Raw genomic sequence first — 19,097 nt, 5'->3', positions numbered from 1 at the left:
TGATCCAGCGCTGAGACGGCTGATGACGTGCGGAAGGGGATGTGTTTCCTCCCCTGCTTTGAGGTGTGATGCCAGATTGCCAGTGATGATGTATTTCCGGCAAGACCGGAAGTGATTATCCGGGAGTGGAAGTTTAGCTAGCTGGATCCAGGGTCGGGGACTAAGTTGCCACGTCTGAGGCCGGAGTTACGGAAGGATGGTAAGTTGTCTCCATGTCGGGAGCTCAGGCTCTGTCTGTGGTTTCTTCCTCGCGCTTTTTTTTGTTCTATTTAATTCAGGACGAGTAACATTCAGCCACAGGAGGTGTTTCCCCGTTACCAGAGGGGTCATGGTCCAAAGTCTTGCCTGGGGTAAAGGGACTTACAAGTGCATTCACTCTGCAGCTCCTCAGTACCTCTCCACTTTCATCTCTCCCTACATTCCTGCCCTGGAACTCCGTTCACTGGGTAAATCTCTCTTATCTGCACCCTTCTCATCCACAGCTAACTCCAGACGCCATTCCTTTTATCTTGCTGCACCATATGCCTGGAATAGACTTCCTGAGCCGGTATGTCAAGCTCCATCTCTGGCAGTCTTCAAATCTAAGCTAAAAGCCCACCTTTTTGAGGCTGCTTTTAACTCCTAACCCTTATTCACTATGTTACTGTGTTACTTGTTCAGTACCCTTATTTTATCATCCCCACCTTAGTAACATAGTAGATGATGGCAGAAAAAGACCTGCATGGTCCATCCAGTCTGCCCAACAAGATAAACTCATATGTGATACTTTTTGTGTATACCTTAACTTGATTTGTATCTGTCATTTTCAGGGCACAGACCGTATAAGTCTGCCCAGCACTATCCCTGCCTCCCAACCAACCACCAGCTCTGGCACAGACCGTATAAGTCTGCCCAGCACTATCCACACCTCCCAACCACCAGCCCCGCCTCCCTTATCTCGTTTGTCCTGTTTGTCTGGCCTAATTAGATTGTAAGCTCTGAGCAGGGACTGTCTTTTCATGTTCAAGTGTACAGCGCTGTGTACGTCTAGTAGTGCTTTAGAAATAAGTAGTAGTAGTAGTTAAGCGCTGGAACTCATGGCCATAGGATGTGCTATCAGTGGTTAGTATATCTGGGTTTAAAAAGGTTTGGAGAAGTTCCTGGAGGAAAAGTCTACAGTCTGCTATTGAAACAGACATGGAGGAAGCCACTGCTTGCCTGGGGAATTGGTAGCATGGAATGTTGTTACTCTTTGGGATTCTGGAATGTTGCTACTATTTGGGTTTCTGCCAGGTATTTGTGTCCTTAATTGGTTACTGTTGGAAACAGGATACAGGGCAAGATGGACCATTGGTCTGACCCAGTATGGCTCTTCTTATGCTCTTAATATAAGAGAATGTTGGTATTGGCTGTGTTATCACTTCTTTTTTTTTTTTCGTTTTCGTTTTCCAGGTATCTGTAATTAACACAGTGGACACATCCCATGAGGATATGATTGTAAGTATCAAATTTTATTTCTAGTTGTATTTTAAAAATATTTAATTGCTTTGGGGTCTACAATCCCATTATCAGTATTTTTGTTGCAGAGTGGGGGGTGGTTGTGTGCTCATTCATAAGGCGGCCATACTGAGTAAAAATAATTTTAAAGGTTTGGAATGTTTTTGACCCTCCTTTGTTCTTGACTCGGACGTAGTTTTTTACAACATATTATGTTGATGGAGAAACAGAAGGTGGTCAAATGCAAAAAGCTATTTCTGTCAATTTGGACTCCCTATCTCCCAGAGCTCGGAGTTTGATATTGAATACTTTGTAACTTTGAAGGAATTTTTTTGGGGGGGTGGAGGGTGGTTGGGACATTGCACTCATTCTGGGACTAATGCTGTATGTCGTCTAGGAGGGCTATAAACCACAAAGCCCCTCTTTGGTTTGGTTTGATTTTTGTATTGTTCTTCCCAGCGTTGGTTGACCTGCTCTGTTGATTATTTTCTTGTGTAAAATGATTTAAACTTAAAAATATTTAATTACATTTGTTCAGATGTAAAGGATCATTGTTGCAGCATAGAAAAGGAGGAATGTGAGAGGCTATGGGGCTCATTTTCAAAACATTTAGATGTACGAAGTTCCATAGGTTACTGTGGAACTTGAAGTCTAAGTGCTTTGAAAATATGCCTCTTTATTGCAATAATTATTTATTTTTTCACATTTATAACCCGCTTTCAACCATAGTGATTAACAATTCATACGGACATAATAAAATGATGACATACAATTAACATCAAAAACTATTTTTAAGCAATACACAGAGGTAGATCACTGAAACCCATATATATGCTTGCAAAATTTTATCATTCTTCTAAATAAATATGTTTTCAGCAAGCAGTTGTAGGACATTATCACACAGTCTCTTATAACTAGGGAGTCTATCCCATAAACCAGGACCAGCAACAGAAAAAGCACACAATCTGGTTTCAGTATAAGGAAACACTGTCACCGAAGGTAGACACCGCTGTTTAGATATTTCAGACCGCAAGGACTGAGTAGGCTGGACATTTTTAAAACATCACAGAAATACAGTGGAACATTCACATAAACCAGAACCAAAACCTTCAACAAGATTGTGAACGATACTGACAACCACTGAAGATATTTAATATGTGTTGATCTAGATCCTCCAGCAATTGCATGTATCACCTGCATTCTGCATTACCTGCAGGGCCTGGAGTCTAGTTGATGATAAACTTAAGTAAAGAGAATTACAAAAGTCGAGTTTAGGCATTACCAGGCATACCGCACTGTATTTTAAAGATAAATGTATATATGTATTCACCCAAGGCGGTGTATAGTTTAACATAAAAGTTACAATTTTGTTTAACAGCGTAACAATACTAAGATGACCAAACATAAATACAATAAATGAGGTAAACTTAATAATAGGACTAACATGAAATAGGATCAAAAATATTTTTATTTTATTTATTTTATCTGTTACATTTGTAGCCCACATTTTCCCACCTATTTGCAGGCTCAATGTGGCTTAAGCCGGTGGTGGGAGGCGGGGCTGGTGGTTGGGAGGCGGGGCTAGTGCTGGGCAAGACTTCTACAGTTTGTGCCCTGAAAATGGCAGATACAAATCAAGGTAAGGTATACACAAAAAGTAGCACATATGAGTTTATCTTGGGCAGACTGGATGGACTGTGCAGGTCTTTTTCTGCCGTCATTTACTATGTTACATCGCCCAGTCCGGTAAAGAACAAATACAAAGTGGTGTGTGTTAGGATAAGGTTCATTTGTTACAGACACATTTGGGAATTGTAGGATAAGGTTCATGTGTTACATTTAACAGATATAATACTAATGAAATATCTAATAAGCACACAAAACATTAAACTCACATAGATATGATACTAATGTTTTTCTACAATACAGCTTAACACATAGGTGAGGGGCCAGGTGCAGATATATAGATAGGGACAAAATGGGTGGCATAGAGACAGTTGGGATAAATAGCTGGGTGGCTAAACTCAAGTCAAGTTCTTTGTACAATTAAACAAGATATAAGGAACTGATCAAAGTTAGTGTGTGTTACAAGCTAGTTCACATGCAGAATGAGTCAGTCACCCTATGTATTAAAGGCTCGGGAGAAGAGCCAGACTTTTACCTGAGATGACCTTTGAAAGCTTATGCAGTATCCCTTTTCTTTGTTTGGTGTTAAAGTAGAACTGTATATTTAAATTGTGTTATAATGTACAAGGGTACTGAATCCAATGAACTGGCCCAAAGGTTTTCAAACAGTGGGGGTTCAAATTGTCAAATTAGGCATGAAATATTACTTGTATACTTCGATTTAACAAACACACTTCGTTTTTGACCTCTGTGGCAACTCGTTTCACAAGAGCCAGACAACTCTTGGCTTGGCTGCCTCCTCATTGGTCATTTAGACATTTATTCATAGTACAAAAACTTTTTGTATATACTTAAAGGTAATCAATAGAAATAGAATAAAATATGGAAAAGATACCGTTTTTATTGGACTAATAATACATTTTTTTTTTATTAGCTTTCGAAGGTAGCCCTTCATTTGATCAGAAATAAGCAAATGTTGATAGATGACAGTATATATACGAAGAAGGGCCACCTTCGAAAGCTCATCAAAAAATGTATTGTTAGTCCATTAAAAAAGGTATCATCTTATTTTCTTTTCCATGTTTTATTTTATTGTATTTCTATTGATTAACTTTAAAAGTGAACTAACACGGCTACCACATCATAGTGCATAAATGCTACATAGCTTAATAGTAGTTGTAGGGCTGATAGCAGACATGTAGCATGTTTCGCAGAAATGCTTCATCAGGGTCCGGTCCACTAAAGTACAAATGATAAACAAAAGTTCTTCGTTATCAAAATTAAAGCATTGCTTAATAATATACAATTAATCTCTTAACAATTGACCTGCCAGCGTCCCACATCCATTTAATGCTTCGATTATATTAGAAAATGGTGACAACAGTGGGGACACTAGTATAGAACAGCCACATGACTGGACTATAAATAAATATCTAAATGACCAATGAGGAGGCAGCCAAGCCTACAGTTGTCTGGCTCTTGTGAAATGAGTTGCCACTGAGGTAAAAAATGGAAGTGTGTTTTTCTAAATCAAGAAGTATAAAAGTAATATTTGGTTGCTGGGTATATGCATGCCTACTTTGACAAGGGTACTGAATGGTACATGTATGTATGGTATGTTTAACAAATATATGTTTGTCTTTGTAAAAGACATTGCAAAGTCTTGCCTTGATTCACAGCAATTGAATATAATGGCTTGAGAGTTACTTTTTTTTTTCATTCCTGCAGATAGGTGCATTTTTGAATGCGAGTAATCCTGTTCTCAGCTATTTAACTTTTTAAGCAAATCACCGCTACTACCATCATATTTTCTATGATCTTTGTAATTATACCTGGCTGGAAACCCAGACATATGAGGGGTAACATCTTCCTTGTTTTCATTCTGTTGAGCATTCCTATAGGTAATTCCTCATTTTCCCTCTTTTCCACTGGTTCCAGCCTTTCTTTATTTAGACTTAGCTCCCAGCTTTGTTTTGATAGTTCAAAATCAAGTTACATTCAGGTGAAGTAGGTATTTTTCCCTGCCAGGTAGCTGAAAAGCTGAAGAGGTTGGTAGTTTGGGGATGAGACTGCAGAATGTTGCTTGTATATATACAAAAATGACACCGACACCGGCCTTGTGACATATTGGTGTCCTTCCTGAGAACTGAACATGCAGTTTCTTTCTCTCTCTTCAGCATGATGCCCAGATGGATTATTATGGCACCCGCCTTGCAACTTGCTCCTCAGACCGATCTGTGAAAATCTTTGATGTGAAGAATGGGGGACAGATCCTGATAGCTGACTTGAGAGGGTGAGTCGGTGGCGTACCAAGGGGGTGGGGGCAGTCCGCCCCAGGGCACGCCGCTGGGGGGGGGGTGCCGCGCGCCTGTCGGCTCTTCGTTTTCATGCTCCCTTTGCCCCGGAACAGGTTACTTCCTGTTCCGGGGCAGAGGGAGCATGAAAACGAAGAGCCGACAGGCGCGCGGCACCCCCCCCCCCCCCCCCCCCGCGGGGGGCCCCCGGGGGGGGGGGGCGTCGCGCTGTTCCAGGGGGCGCTGCACCTGGGGGGGGCGGGGTGCATCGACGATCCGCCCCGGGTGTCAGCCCCCCTAGGAATGCCACTGGGGTGAGTAGCTGAATTGCAGCACTGCTGTGGTGATTCCTTCTCCCATGATAAAGAAGGCAAGAAGTCATAAGTGTAGCAAGGCAGAGCTGGTACAGACATAGGTCCAATATTGACTAATCTTCTGTCAGTATAAATGTAACATCAGTAACGTGATTCCCCCTTTCCAGTAACTAAACCTCCTGTAGTTATCACTTTGAGAGATGGTTTCTGCTGTTGCAGTGGCTATATAATGTGTCTACAGCCCTTCTCCTATACATCAGATGCAGTACGTTTTAGTGGCTGGCTAACAGATGAAAGCTAGTGTTTACTTGTGAGTATGATTCATTTTAGGCATGAAGGTCCAGTGTGGCAAGTTGCTTGGGCTCACCCTATGTACGGCAACATCCTAGTTTCTTGTTCCTATGACCGGAAAGTTATCATCTGGAAGGAAGAAAATGGCACATGGGAAAAAACCTATGAATACACTGGGCACGACTCCTCAGGTATTTGCTGATTTTTAGTTTATTATGGCATGGATGTACTTCAGAAAGTAATTTGACAGGCTTCACCCGTTCTCTTGAGTTTTTTTCTGCTGCTCCTTGTTTCATGACTTTCATTATTTTATTTCTAAATTCTCCCTTTTTTTCCTGGACTGCTCCATGAAACATCAGCAGCTGCTCACACTTAGTCCCGTGCACGGCCACGGTGGTAGTATATGGGGTGTGTTACTTACAGCTTTGCAGTAGAGTTTGAAAAATCATCCCAGGCCCTGCCATGAAATAAAAATAACAGAAATCACACACACAATAGTTTTACATTTTGTATATCTGTGTCATTCCTTTTATCCACAGAAGCATGACTTTTTCTAAAGTGGTTTAAAAATTACCTGATTAAAGATGACCATAGATTTGATTATTGTGTATGAGCCAATGATTTAATCCTGTTCTGAAAGCTTGATGCTCTGTATCAGCTTGCTTTGGCAGATTCAGGTTGTACATGCAAAGAAAACAGAAGAACAAAACTCCACACTCAAGGCACAAAGAACAGTGGAGACGAAAAAAAACCCCAAAACCCCAACCAGCGGTGCTCAAAGAACCTTTAAGTATCTTCTACTCAACCGAAACACTGCTCATGTCCAATCATGTAGAAGATACTTACTAAAGGTTATTCGAGCACCGTTGGTAGGTTTCATTGTTCTGTACATAACATATCCTACTTGGACAGCTGGTGTCTGACCCAGACAAATAAAGATTTTTCTCACACAATCAGGGAACATTGTTAGCTGAATACTTCTCACACCATTGGTCTCTAATGCTAGTGTCCTTATTGGAACAGTGAACTCTGTCTGCTGGGCCCCACATGACTATGGACTGCTGCTGGCATGTGGTAGTTCAGATGGAGCGATTTCCTTACTCACCTATACGGGAGACGGTCCCTGGGAAGTGAAAAAAATCAACAATGCACATACAGTAAGTGATTGTCACAGAAGGTGTATTGCTTCATTTGCCTTTGTATGTGGTCATGTATGCTGGATGCTTTTTGATGAATACTTTAGTCCAGATTAGCTGTTTATGTTCATTCACCATTTACTCCTCAATTTGTGAAGATACTTAAGACTCCTGACGCAGGCACATCTGCCGAAACACGGTCACGTCGTCTTTTCATTTGCGCCACACATACTGCTCCACGGATTGTGAAGTTAAAGGCTATTGATACTCCAGACTGGTTCTTTGTCTTTGTTCAACTACCTTGCTGTTTGCTTTTCCCTTTGTCTGGTCTCAGCCAGAGCTCACTGAGATGTTCTGTGTCTTTAGATCGGCTGCAATGCAGTAAGCTGGGCCCCAGCCGTTGTCCCTGGCAGCCTCATTGATCAGCCATCTGGACAAAAACCAAACTACATCAAACGATTTGTGTCAGGGGGCTGTGATAACTTAGTAAAGATCTGGAAGTAAGTCTGCCTGCTGCACTGGAATATGTTTATTAACTTACCTGATACCACATTAAGTACACATAGAGGCATATTTTCAAAGCACTTTGGGAGGCTAAGTTCCATAGGTTTCTATGGAACTTTGGGAGGCTAAGTGCTTTGAAAATGAGCCTGCATATAACCCATTCTAAATTGTCTTGTAGTGTGTAGTAAGTGGAATTTCTGAGTCTCGGTGCCTAAATAAACAGTTCACAGTGGCTCTGGACACAAGTTCCTTATTGCCTATGTTAATACTTATCTCAAATGTATACAGTAGTTTTTTTTTTTTTGGGGATGTTATTTCCTCAAACAAAACCATTGCAAATCAAAAATTTGGCCCCCAAATAAATCTTGTTCAATATCTGTGATGGATATCGAAGCAGAGCCGGTGGGGGGAGGTGGAGCTAGTGCTGGGCAGACTTGTATGGTCTGTGCCCTGAAAATGGCAGATACAAATCAAAGTCAGGTAACACAAAAAAGTAACACATATGAGTTTATCTTCTTGGGCAGACTGGATGGACCTTGCAGGTCTTTCTCTGCTGACATCTACTATGTTACTATTATACTGGACCCTCTTTATATTGGACGTCTTTGGTCCCAGCCCGTTTGCTAACTAGCAAGCTCAGTTTCCATGTTCTCTGATTTCTGTCTATCACTGATTCCAGAGAGGAGGATGGGCAGTGGAAGGAAGACCAGAAGCTGGAGGCTCACAGTGACTGGGTTCGAGATGTAGCCTGGGCCCCATCTATTGGTTTGCCAACCAGTACCATTGTCAGCTGCTCACAGGTAGGAGTTACCAGGTTACTGCCAGGGGCAAATAAATTAGAATTGTACATAAAAATAGTTGCTTTGCTAACTAGAACAAATAACCTGAAACTTGTGACTTTTGATTTATTCCTGTGCTACTGGTATGACTGGGGTTCATGTATGGCCCCATTGAATTACTGGGGCCTTGTGTAGGTGAGTTTCAGTGTTAAGACCTGCAGTGAGATGGAACCTTGGCTTGGTGTTCCAGGATGGCAGAGTATTTATCTGGACCTGTGATGATGCATCTGGAAACTGTTGGACACCAAAACTTCTTCACAAGTTCAATGACGTGGTCTGGCACGTGAGCTGGTCCATCACAGCCAACATTCTCGCCGTCTCGGGAGGAGATAATAAGGTGAGATATCCTTCCTTTTCATTGCATGAGAATTCGGTCACTGCATAGGTAAAACGGAGGGGAGAGGGTGGGTTGACTCCCGTTCTCAGACTCCACATTCATAGTTAAGTTTTGAAGTTATATTGACAGTATGGAAGGGGGTAATACTGGAAAAGTTACATCACTGTAAGTTTCAGGTTTCTGTGTGATTGCCATATTTTGTTTTAAAAATTCTTGTTATAGTTTCATTACATCGTTCTTTTTGGTGTGGTATTTACAAAAACAAACACACGCACAGAGGGGTCATGTACTAATGCTGTTAGTAAATGATTCCCAGAATGCAACATTTGATTTGCACGTGTTATGCCATAGCTTCATGGATTACTTTAAAATTCATCTAAAATTTCCATGAGTTTTAGTTCTTATTTATGTATAGAGAAGCTTTCACAAGTAAGGCTGCGGTTTCTTTGGACCAGGTGTTCATGTACCTCCACAGGTGTAGTACTTATGCTGGCCACAAGATGTCAGTATACTCCTCCCAATTTTTTACTAGATAAATACATTTGGTGAGCAAGTGACATCAGTCAATGAGAGTGGCCACTCTTAAGAGCTGCAAAAAAGCTGTGATAATCCCACCCACCCATAAAGCCCTGAGTGAAGTGAGTGGGCTGGTGCGATTTAAGTGGTCATATCTGTGTGCAAGAAGCTGGAAAGGTTCCTGTTGTCTTAGTGTTATAGCGCAGAGGTGAAAAGACAATTCTCCGAGGACAAGCAGGCTGCTTGTTCTCACTGATGGGTGACGTCCACGGCAGCCCCTCCAATCGGAATCTTCACTAGCAAAGCCAGTCTTCTTTCGTCCGCACTCGGTATGGTTGTGTTTTCGCCATGTCGAGCCCCGGAAAGTCGACCTCGCGCGTCCTTTTTCTCTTCGAAGTGTTTTTTTCTTCGGAAAATCTTTAAAAATTTGTTCGGGAAGTGCTCCGGAAGCCCCCTCGGGTTTCGTTTTGCCCCTTCCCGTATTTTCAGACTTTGCCCCGGTAAGTTTTCTTTCGTCGTCGGGGTAGGCCTCTTTTCGGCCTCGGTCGAGATTTTTCTCCCTCAAAGTTTTGGTGCTCACTTTCGTCATTTCGGATTTTGATTTCGCCGGCGTGATTTTTCCGCCCATGACATCGAAGCCTTCCAGCGGCTTCAAGAAGTGCACCCAGTGCGCCCGGGTAATCTCGCTCACTGACAGGCACGCGTCGTGTCTTCAGTGTCTGGGGGCCGAGCACCGCCCTCAGGCCTATAGTCTGTGTTCCCTTTTGCAAAGGCGGACTCAGGTAGCGAGATTGGCCCACTGGAACGTTTTGTTCTCGGGCTCTTCGTCGGCATCGGCACCGGGGGTATCGTGTGCATCGGCGTCCTCAGCGTCCAGAGCTTCATCCTCGGCCGCCAGTGCATCGAGGCATCGGACCTCTGCATCGGCGCCAAGACATCGGATAGCTGCATCGACGTCGGTGGTACCGGGACCTCGTCTGCTGATGTCGTCGGACGGTGGTGCATCATCTGGAGTGCAGGTGAGGGCTGTCCATTCCCCTGCTGGTGGCGGTGAGCCTTCGGGTGGGTCTCCCCCTACCCTGAGGGCTCCTGCGGTACAGCCCCCCCGAGACCGACCTCCTTCGGCCTCGGCCCCGAGGAAGCGACGGCTGGATTCTACGTCCTCCTCGTCGGTACCGGGAAGCTCCGGTGACATGCTTCGTTCCAAGAAGTCGAAGAAGCATCGTCACCGGTCCCCTTCCCGTGTCGGTACCGAGAGCTCTGGGTCGCCGAGGGAGTCGGCACCCAGCAGGCATCGGCACCGAGAGGACCGCTCACCCTCTGTTCAGGAGGTGTCGATGCGCTCCACTCTGGACAGCCCGGAACAGCCTCCACGCCCGGAACAGGTTCTGACGTCGACGCCTGCATCGACTTCCATGCCTTTCTCTGCAGCCGCTCTGAACGAGAGCCTCCGGGCCGTTCTCCCAGAGATTCTGGGAGAGCTGTTGCGCCCTACCCCTCCGGTACCGGTGGTGCTTGCGCCACCGGTACCGTTGAGCGTGGCGCCGGCAGGTCCATCGCCCGAGGTGAGGTCTCCGGCGTCGGTGCCGCGTGCGGTGCCGGCTGCCGTCGCCTCCCAGGAAGGCTCCCCGACTACGTCGGCGGAGGGAGCTTCGCCGATGCGGGCGAGGGAGTCTACCTCTCGACGCCCCCATCGTGGATGTGGTTCCACGGAGTCGAGTCGGGCACGGTTGCAGACACAGGTCCGTGAACTTGTGTCTGACACCGAGGGTGAGGCCTCGTGGGAAGAGGAAGAAGACCCCAGATATTTCTCTGACGAGGAGTCTGAGGGTCTTCCTTCCGATCCCACTCCCTCTCCTGAAAGACAGCTTTCCCCTCCTGAGAGTCTGTCTTTCGCTTCCTTTGTCCGGGAGATGTCTACGGCCATCCCCTTCCCGGTGGTTGTGGAGGACGAGCCCAGGGCTGAAATGTTTGAGCTCCTGGACTATCCTTCTCCACCTAAGGAAGCGTCCACTGTTCCCCTGCACCATGTCCTCAAAAAGACATTGCTGGCGAACTGGACCAAGCCTTTAACTAATCCCCACATCCCCAAGAAGATCGAGTCCCAGTACCGGATCCATGGGGACCCAGATCTGATGCGCACCCAGTTGCCTCATGATTCTGGAGTTGTGGATCTGGCCCTAAAGAAGGCTAAGAGTTCTAGGGAGCATGCTTCGGCGCCTCCGGGCAAGGACTCTAGAAACTTAGACTCCTTTGGGAGGAAGGCCTACCATTCTTCTATGCTCGTGGCCAAAATTCAGTCTTACCAGCTCTACACGAGCATACACATGCGGAACAATGTGCGGCAGTTGGCGGGCTTGGTTGATGCTCTCCCCCCTGAGCAAGCCAAGCCTTTTCAGGAGGTGGTCAGGCAGCTGAAGGCGTGCAGAAAATTCCTGGCCAGAGGGGTGTATGACACCTTTGATGTTGCGTCCAGGGCCGCTGCTCAAGGTGTGGTGATGCGCAGGCTCTCATGGCTGCGTGCCTCCGACCTGGAGAATAGAATCCAGCAGCGGATTGCGGACTCGCCTTGCTGTGCGGATAATATTTTTGGAGAGAAAGTCGAACAGGTGGTAGAGCAGCTCCACCAGCGGGACACCGCATTCGACAAGTTCTCCCGCCGGCAGCCTTCAGCTTCTACCTCTACAGGTAGACGATTTTTCGGGGGAAGGAAGACTGTTCCCTACTCTTCTGGCAAGCGTAGGTACAACCCTCCTTCTCGACAGCCTGCGGCCCAGGCTAAGCCCCAGCGCGCTCGCTCTCGTCAGCAGCGTGCGACTCAGCAAGGCCCCTCGGCTCCCCAGCAAAAGCAAGGGGCGAGCTTTTGACTGGCTCCAGCAGAGCATAGCCGCCATCCAAGTGTCAGTGCCGGGCGACCTGCCAGTCGGAGGGAGGTTGAAAGCTTTTCACCAAAGGTGGCCTCTCATAACCTCCGATCAGTGGGTTCTCCAAATAGTCCGGCAAGGATACACCCTCAATTTGGCCTCAAAACCTCCAAATTGTCCACCGGGAGCTCAGTCTTACAGCTTCCAGCACAAGCAGGTACTTGCAGAGGAACTCTCCGCCCTTCTCAGCGCCAATGCGGTCGAACCCGTGCCATCCGGGCAAGAAGGGCTGGGATTCTATTCCAGGTACTTCCTTGTGGAAAAGAAAACAGGGGGGATGCGTCCCATCCTAGACCTAAGGGCCCTGAACAAATATCTGGTCAAAGAAAAGTTCAGGATGCTTTCCCTGGGCACCCTACTTCCCATGATTCAGGAAAATGATTGGCTATGCTCTCTGGACTTGAAGGATGCCTACACACACATCCCGATACTGCCAGCTCACAGACAGTATCTGCGATTTCAGCTGGGCACACGTCACTTCCAGTACTGTGTGCTACCCTTTGGGCTCGCCTCTGCGCCCAGGGTGTTCACAAAGTGCTTGGCTGTAGTAGCAGCAGCACTTCGCAGGCTGGGGGTGCACATGTTCCCATATCTCGACGATTGGCTGGTGAAGAACACGTCCGAGGCAGGAGCCCTGCAGTCCATGCAGATGACTATTCGCCTCCTGGAGCTACTGGGGTTTGTGATAAATTACCCAAAGTCCCATCTTCTCCCGGCGCAGAGACTCGAATTCATAGGAGCTCTGCTGGATTCTCGGACGGCTCGCGCCTATCTCCCAGAGGCGAGGGCCAACAACTTGTTGTCCCTCGTCTCGCGGGTGCGAGCGTCCCAGCAGATCACAGCTCGGCAGATGTTGAGATTGCTGGGCCACATGGCCTCCACAGTTCATGTGACTCCCATGGCCCGCCTTCACATGAGATCTGCTCAATGGACCCTAGCTTCCCAGTGGTTTCAGGCTGCTGGGGATCTAGAAGACGTGATCCACCTGTCCACGAGTTTTCTCGAATCCCTGTATTGGTGGACGATTTGGTCCAATTTGACTCTGGGACGTCCTTTCCAAATTCCTCAGCCACAAAAAGTGCTGACCACGGATGCGTCTCTCCTGGGATGGGGAGCTCATGTCGATGGGCTTCACACCCAAGGAAGCTGGTCCCTCCAGGAACGCGATCTACAGATCAATCTCCTGGAGTTGCGAGCGATCTGGAACGCTCTGAAGGCTTTCAGAGATCGGCTGTCCCACCAAATTATCCAAATTCAGACAGACAACCAGGTTGCCATGTACTACGTCAACAAGCAGGGGGGCACCGGATCTCGCCCCCTGTGTCAGGAAGCCGTCAGCATGTGGCTCTGGGCTCGCCGTCACGGCATGGTGCTCCAAGCCACATATCTGGCAGGCGTAAACAACAGTCTGGCCGACAGGTTGAGCAGGATTATGCAACCTCACGAGTGGTCGCTCAATTCCCGAGTGGTGCTCCAGATCTTCCAAGCGTGGGGCACCCCCTTGGTGGATCTCTTCGCATCTCGAGCAAACCACAAAGTCCCTCAGTTCTGTTCCAGGCTTCAGGCCCACGGCAGACTGGCATCGGATGCCTTCCTCCTGCATTGGGGGGAGGGCCTGCTGTATGCTTATCCTCCCATTCCTCTGGCGGGGAAGACTTTGTTGAAACTCAAGCAAGACCGAGGCACCATGATTCTGATTGCTCCCTTTTGGCCGCGTCAGATCTGGTTCCCTCTTCTTCTGGAGTTATCCTCCGAAGAACCGTGGAGATTGGAGTGTTTTCCGACCCTCATCACGCAGGACGAAGGGGCTCTTCTGCATCCCAGCCTCCGGTCCCTGGCTCTCACGGCCTGGATGTTGAGAGCGTAGACTTTGCCTCTTTGGGTCTGTTAGAGGGTGTCTCCCGTGTCTTGCTTGCTTCCAGGAAAGATTCCACTAAGAGGAGTTACTTCTTTCTATGGAGGAGGTTTGCCGTCTGGTGTGACAGCAAGGCCCTAGATCCTCGCTCTTGTCCTACACAGACCCTGCTTGAATATCTTCTGCACTTGTCTGAGTCTGGCCTCAAGACCAACTCTGTAAGGGTTCACCTTAGTGCAATCAGTGCATACCATTACCATGTGGAAGGTAAGCCGATCTCGGGACAGCCTTTAGTTGTTCGCTTCATGAGAGGTTTGCTTTTGTCAAAGCCCCCTGTCAAGCCTCCTACAGTGTCATGGGATCTCAATGTCGTCCTCACCCAGCTGATGAAACCTCCTTTTGAGCCACTGAACTCCTGCCATCTGAAGTACTTGACCTGGAAGGTCATGTTCTTGGTGGCAGTTACTTCAGCTCGTAGAGTCAGTGAGCTTCAGGCCCTGGTAGCCCAGGCCCCTTACACCAAATTTCATCATAACAGAGTAGTCCTCCGCACTCACCCTAAGTTCTTGCCAAAGGTCGTGTCGGAGTTCCATCTGAACCAGTCAATTGTCTTGCCAACATTCTTTCCCCGTCCTCATTCCTGCCCTGCTGAACGTCAGCTGCACACATTGGACTGCAAGAGAGCATTGGCCTTCTATCTGGAGCGGACGCAGCCCAACAGACAGTCCGCCCAATTGTTTGTTTCTTTTGATCCCAATAGGAGGGGAGTGGCTGTGGGGAAACGCACCATATCCAATTGGCTAGCAGATTGCATTTCCTTCACTTACGCCCAGGCGGGGCTGGCTCTTGAGGGTCATGTCACGGCTCATAATGTTAGAGCCATGGCTGCGTCGGTAGCCCACTTGAAGTCAGCCTCCATTGAAGAAATTTGCAAAGCTGCGACGTGGTCATCTGTCCACACATTCACATCTCATTACTGCCTGCAGCAGGATACCCGACGCGACAGTCGGTTCGGGCAGTCAGTTCTTCAGAACCTGTTTGGGCTTTAGGATCCAACTCCACCCCCCGAGGGCCCTGTTTGTTCTGTTCCAGGCTGCACTCTCAGTTAGTTGGTAAATTTCTTAGGTCAATCTCAGTTATGTCCTCGCCGTTGCGAGGCCCAATTGACCATGGTTGTTGTTTTGAGTGAGCCTGGGGGCTAGGGATACCCCATCAGTGAGAACAAGCAGCCTGCTTGTCCTCGGAGAAAGCGAATGCTACATACCTGTAGAAGGTATTCTCCGAGGACAGCAGGCTGATTGTTCTCACAAACCCGCCCGCCTCCCCTTTGGAGTTGTGTCTTCCCTTGTCTTTGTCTTGCTACATATGAGACTGGCCGGCTCGAGCCGGTTTCGGGCGGGAAGACGGCCGCGCATGCGCGGTGCGCGCGAGGGCTAGCAAAGGACTTTGCTAGTGAAGATTCCGATTGGAGGGGCTGCCGTGGACGTCACCCATCAGTGAGAACAATCAGCCTGCTGTCCTCGGAGAATACCTTCTACAGGTATGTAGCATTCGCTATATGGCAGTATAGCAGGACAATGATTTGAGGTCTCGAAGGAAGGTGTGTGATGTAGGCACCATGAAAGAGGACATACAGAGCTGGCAGGTGGAAATTCGAATTATACACCTATGGAGAAAATTGTGGCGTTTTGTGCAAGAGTAAAGGTGTTTAAAGGTAGAAGCATGAGGAAGTCCTCAATATCTGTAGCACCAGCCATGGTATTGGACTTGATCAAAAAGACTGAGGATCTCAAGAACAGATTCTGGTGCTGCAATTTAAAAAATACCATGGCTGACCCACTGAAGAAGCCTATCGGGACTGTGTGGCTGGGGTGCATTTGCTGGGGGTTGGGGCAAGTACACTGTTAGTAGGTGGGAGCTTTAATCTGATGGTAAACCCCTCCTTAGACAATACTAGGAGGTTGCAGTGAAGGATCCCAGAGTCCTGGACGATGAATGGTTAAGGAGAGGTGAACTGAAATGTTAAGGATGAGTGATCAAGTGTTGCAGCCCAAAGCAGCAGATTATGAGATGTTTGGCACTATAGATCTGTAAGAAAACTGGAAATGGTGCTCATCTTGTACTTGGCTGCAGAGTTATGATGACAGGAAGTTTCTATACAGAAAGGCACAAGGTAGCACACTTTATTCATTGGAGACTTTGTAAACATTATATTACTGTAACAGACAAAGCAATGGGATCATGATCACAAAAGAATTCTAGAAAATGACATGGTTATGTTTGCCTGGCATTTCTTTGAAGCCAATGAGAGCCAGGCTACTTTTGCTCTAGCTGGAGACATGACACTGAATATGCTGAAATGACAAGGAAAATGCCTGGATCGGCTGTGCTGGAGACTTTGGTGGGGGGAGGGGGAGGAGGAAAGCTTCAGGGATAAGTGTGCCAAAGGTAGCAGAGCGCTGCACAAACTGAAACTCTGGATTCACAACACTTGGAGAGTGATGATTCTCTAGAGAGCAGTGGGCTACATTGTACCTGATGCTAGGGACTCACCTCTCCAGTGTTTACTTTTAACTATAATTTCACAATCCATAATTGAGGAATTTTTTAAAATCATGCATGACACCTTTTACATTTCATTGAAGAGAAGGATTTTATAAAATATGGAAGAGCCAGTTTCAGCCTTGATAGCTCATAGTATAGATCTAAATGTATTTATACAATTTATATATAACTTTTATTGCTTCAGGGTGATTTTATAGACACGTTTAAATGTCATAGCAACTGAAGGCGGGCAGTGAATTTATATGTAAATGAGACATATATTACATAAGCTCTTTAAATAGCTTGTAACTAAAATGGTTTTATTGTATTGTAGGGGTTGTATTTTTTTTTCCTATAGCAAGCCACATGAATGGAAGCTAATGCTTGAATTTTTTTTATATCCAAACCTAGGAGACCCCATGTATGAACACAGAACACTGTGGTTTTCAGTGGGTTTTGTTCTTTTTCAGGTGACTTTGTGGAAGGAGTCCGTGGATGGGCAGTGGGTCTGTATAAGTGATGTAAATAAGGGCCAGGGAGCAGTGTCTGCAGTAACAGAGAGCCAGCAGAATGAGCAGTGATGACCCTGCAGTTTCCTCACATCCTCAGCACGGAAGCTGCTGCTCTTCGAGAGAGGAATATTCTCACTAGCAACAGCCTGTCTCTGAAACAATCTTGATTTCATCGACCTTCATTACACAAGGATTGGCTTAGAACATTGGCTATTGACTCAGCCTGTTGCTTTAGACAACAGCATTTAACAACATTCAACATATGATTGTCAGAAGCTCTTTTTATTATTATTCCATTTTTTTTGTTTCAAATAAAATAAAGTATTCTTGATTATAAAGCTTGATGTAACTGGTTACTGTAAATCGTGGTACAGATGATGAGGCACTGCAGTTAACAGAAGTTTGCTCTGTGTACATCAGGCTGCCATGTATGTAGCTTAATGTGAAAGGTACTACCTTAACCCCAGGATCCCTTTCTAAAGAGCAAAGGATACCTGCAGTGGGGAGGTATGGTCTGGTTTTGAAGGTCAGCATTGTGAGGAGGACATTGTGCTCAAGTCAAAGAACGAGAAGGGGAAGAGCTGGTGTGGGTTGTAATTGGGCAGATTGCAAGAGCCACTTGGTCTTTCAATAGCAAATATTAACTGTTATTTGGATTTGATTGTGATTCTATAATCTGCACCCAAATCCTTTCATGTGCAACTCAAAAGGAGGTGTGGCTATGTGTGGGTCAGGAGCATTCCAAAGAATTATGAGCAGTGTGGTAGAATTTGAGGGCTGTGCACCCAAGTTGCATGCCAGGATTTACATGGGGTTTCAGTTGGTGTAAGTCCTCGTGCCCAAAGTTGGGTGCCAGAATACACAGTAAGCACTATTAGAACATAAGAGTAGCCATACCGGGTCATTCCGGTAGTCCACCTAGCCCAGTATCCTGTTTCCAACAGTGGTCAATCCAGGTCACAAGTACCTGGGGGAATCCCAAAGAGTAGCAACATTCCATGCGGAATCCCAAAGAGTAGCAACACTCCATGCTACTAATCCCAGGGCAAGCAGTGGCCCTTGTCCATCTCAATAACAGACTATAGATGTTTCCTCCAGTAACTTGGCTAAACCTTTTTTTAAACCCAGATACACTAACCACCATTACAACATCCTCTGGCAATGAGTTCCAGAGCTTAACTATTCTTTCAGTTAAAAAATATTTCCTCCTGTTTGTTATAAAAGTATTTCCACATATCGTCATTGAGTGTCCCCTAGTCTGTGTACTTTTGGAACGAGTAAAAAAATCGATTTACTTCTACTCATTCTATTCCACTTAGGATTTTATAGTCCTCAATCACATCTCTCCCTCATCTGTCTCTTTTCCAAGCGGAAGCGCTCTAACCTCTTTAGCTTTCCTCATATGAGAGGAGTTCCATCCCCTTTATCATTTTGGTTGTTCTTCTTTGAACCTTTTCTAATTCCGCAATATCTTAATATCTTTTTTTTTTTTTTAAATATATATAATCCACTGCCATCAAGCTCTATATACTCTTAGGGGTTACCAACTATATATCCAACCTACTTGTAACCACTATATATATCAATAATAACACTTCTTTTTATTTTTTCAAATATATTTTTTCATATTCCGTTTCAATACAAAACAATCTTCCATCAACTAATCCTGCTCCTTCCTATTACACCATTCATTCATCCCTTTCTCATCTACTCATTACATATTGCATTATTTTATCACATAACTTAAGACTGCTGACCGTTTCCAGTTCAAATACTACGGGTCCTGTGCTCTGTTAAAACACCCTAATACACAGTCCACAAGGCTCTTCAATCCCCCTTGGTGTTTACTATTATTGTAAATCCTTAAAGCTTGATCTCCACATTCTTATTACTCAGCTGTCATATCCTGCAACTCTTCACCATGAAGAT

The 19,097-nt window shown here is 46.0% G+C and overlaps 1 protein-coding gene across 1 annotated transcript; it reads left to right on the top strand.

The window, feature by feature from the left end:
• Positions 1-91: 91 nt before the first annotated feature.
• Positions 92-17,506, top strand: SEC13 (SEC13 homolog, nuclear pore and COPII coat complex component). The gene is made up of 9 exons (XM_030205391.1): positions 92-199; positions 1,432-1,476; positions 5,280-5,395; positions 6,041-6,192; positions 7,025-7,158; positions 7,504-7,637; positions 8,321-8,441; positions 8,671-8,817; positions 17,127-17,506. The coding sequence occupies exons 1-9, from the start codon at positions 197-199 to the stop codon at positions 17,235-17,237; spliced, it is 963 nt and encodes a 320-aa protein (XP_030061251.1). The 5' UTR covers positions 92-196; the 3' UTR covers positions 17,238-17,506.
• The last annotated feature ends 1,591 nt before the right edge of the window (positions 17,507-19,097 follow it).

The sequence above is a fragment of the Microcaecilia unicolor genome, chromosome 6 (genome assembly GCF_901765095.1).
Source record: "Microcaecilia unicolor chromosome 6, aMicUni1.1, whole genome shotgun sequence".
In the NCBI taxonomy this organism is placed as follows: domain Eukaryota; kingdom Metazoa; phylum Chordata; class Amphibia; order Gymnophiona; family Siphonopidae; genus Microcaecilia; species Microcaecilia unicolor.
Note: the sequence above shows the minus strand (reverse complement) of the source record. Positions and strands in the feature narration are given on the sequence as shown.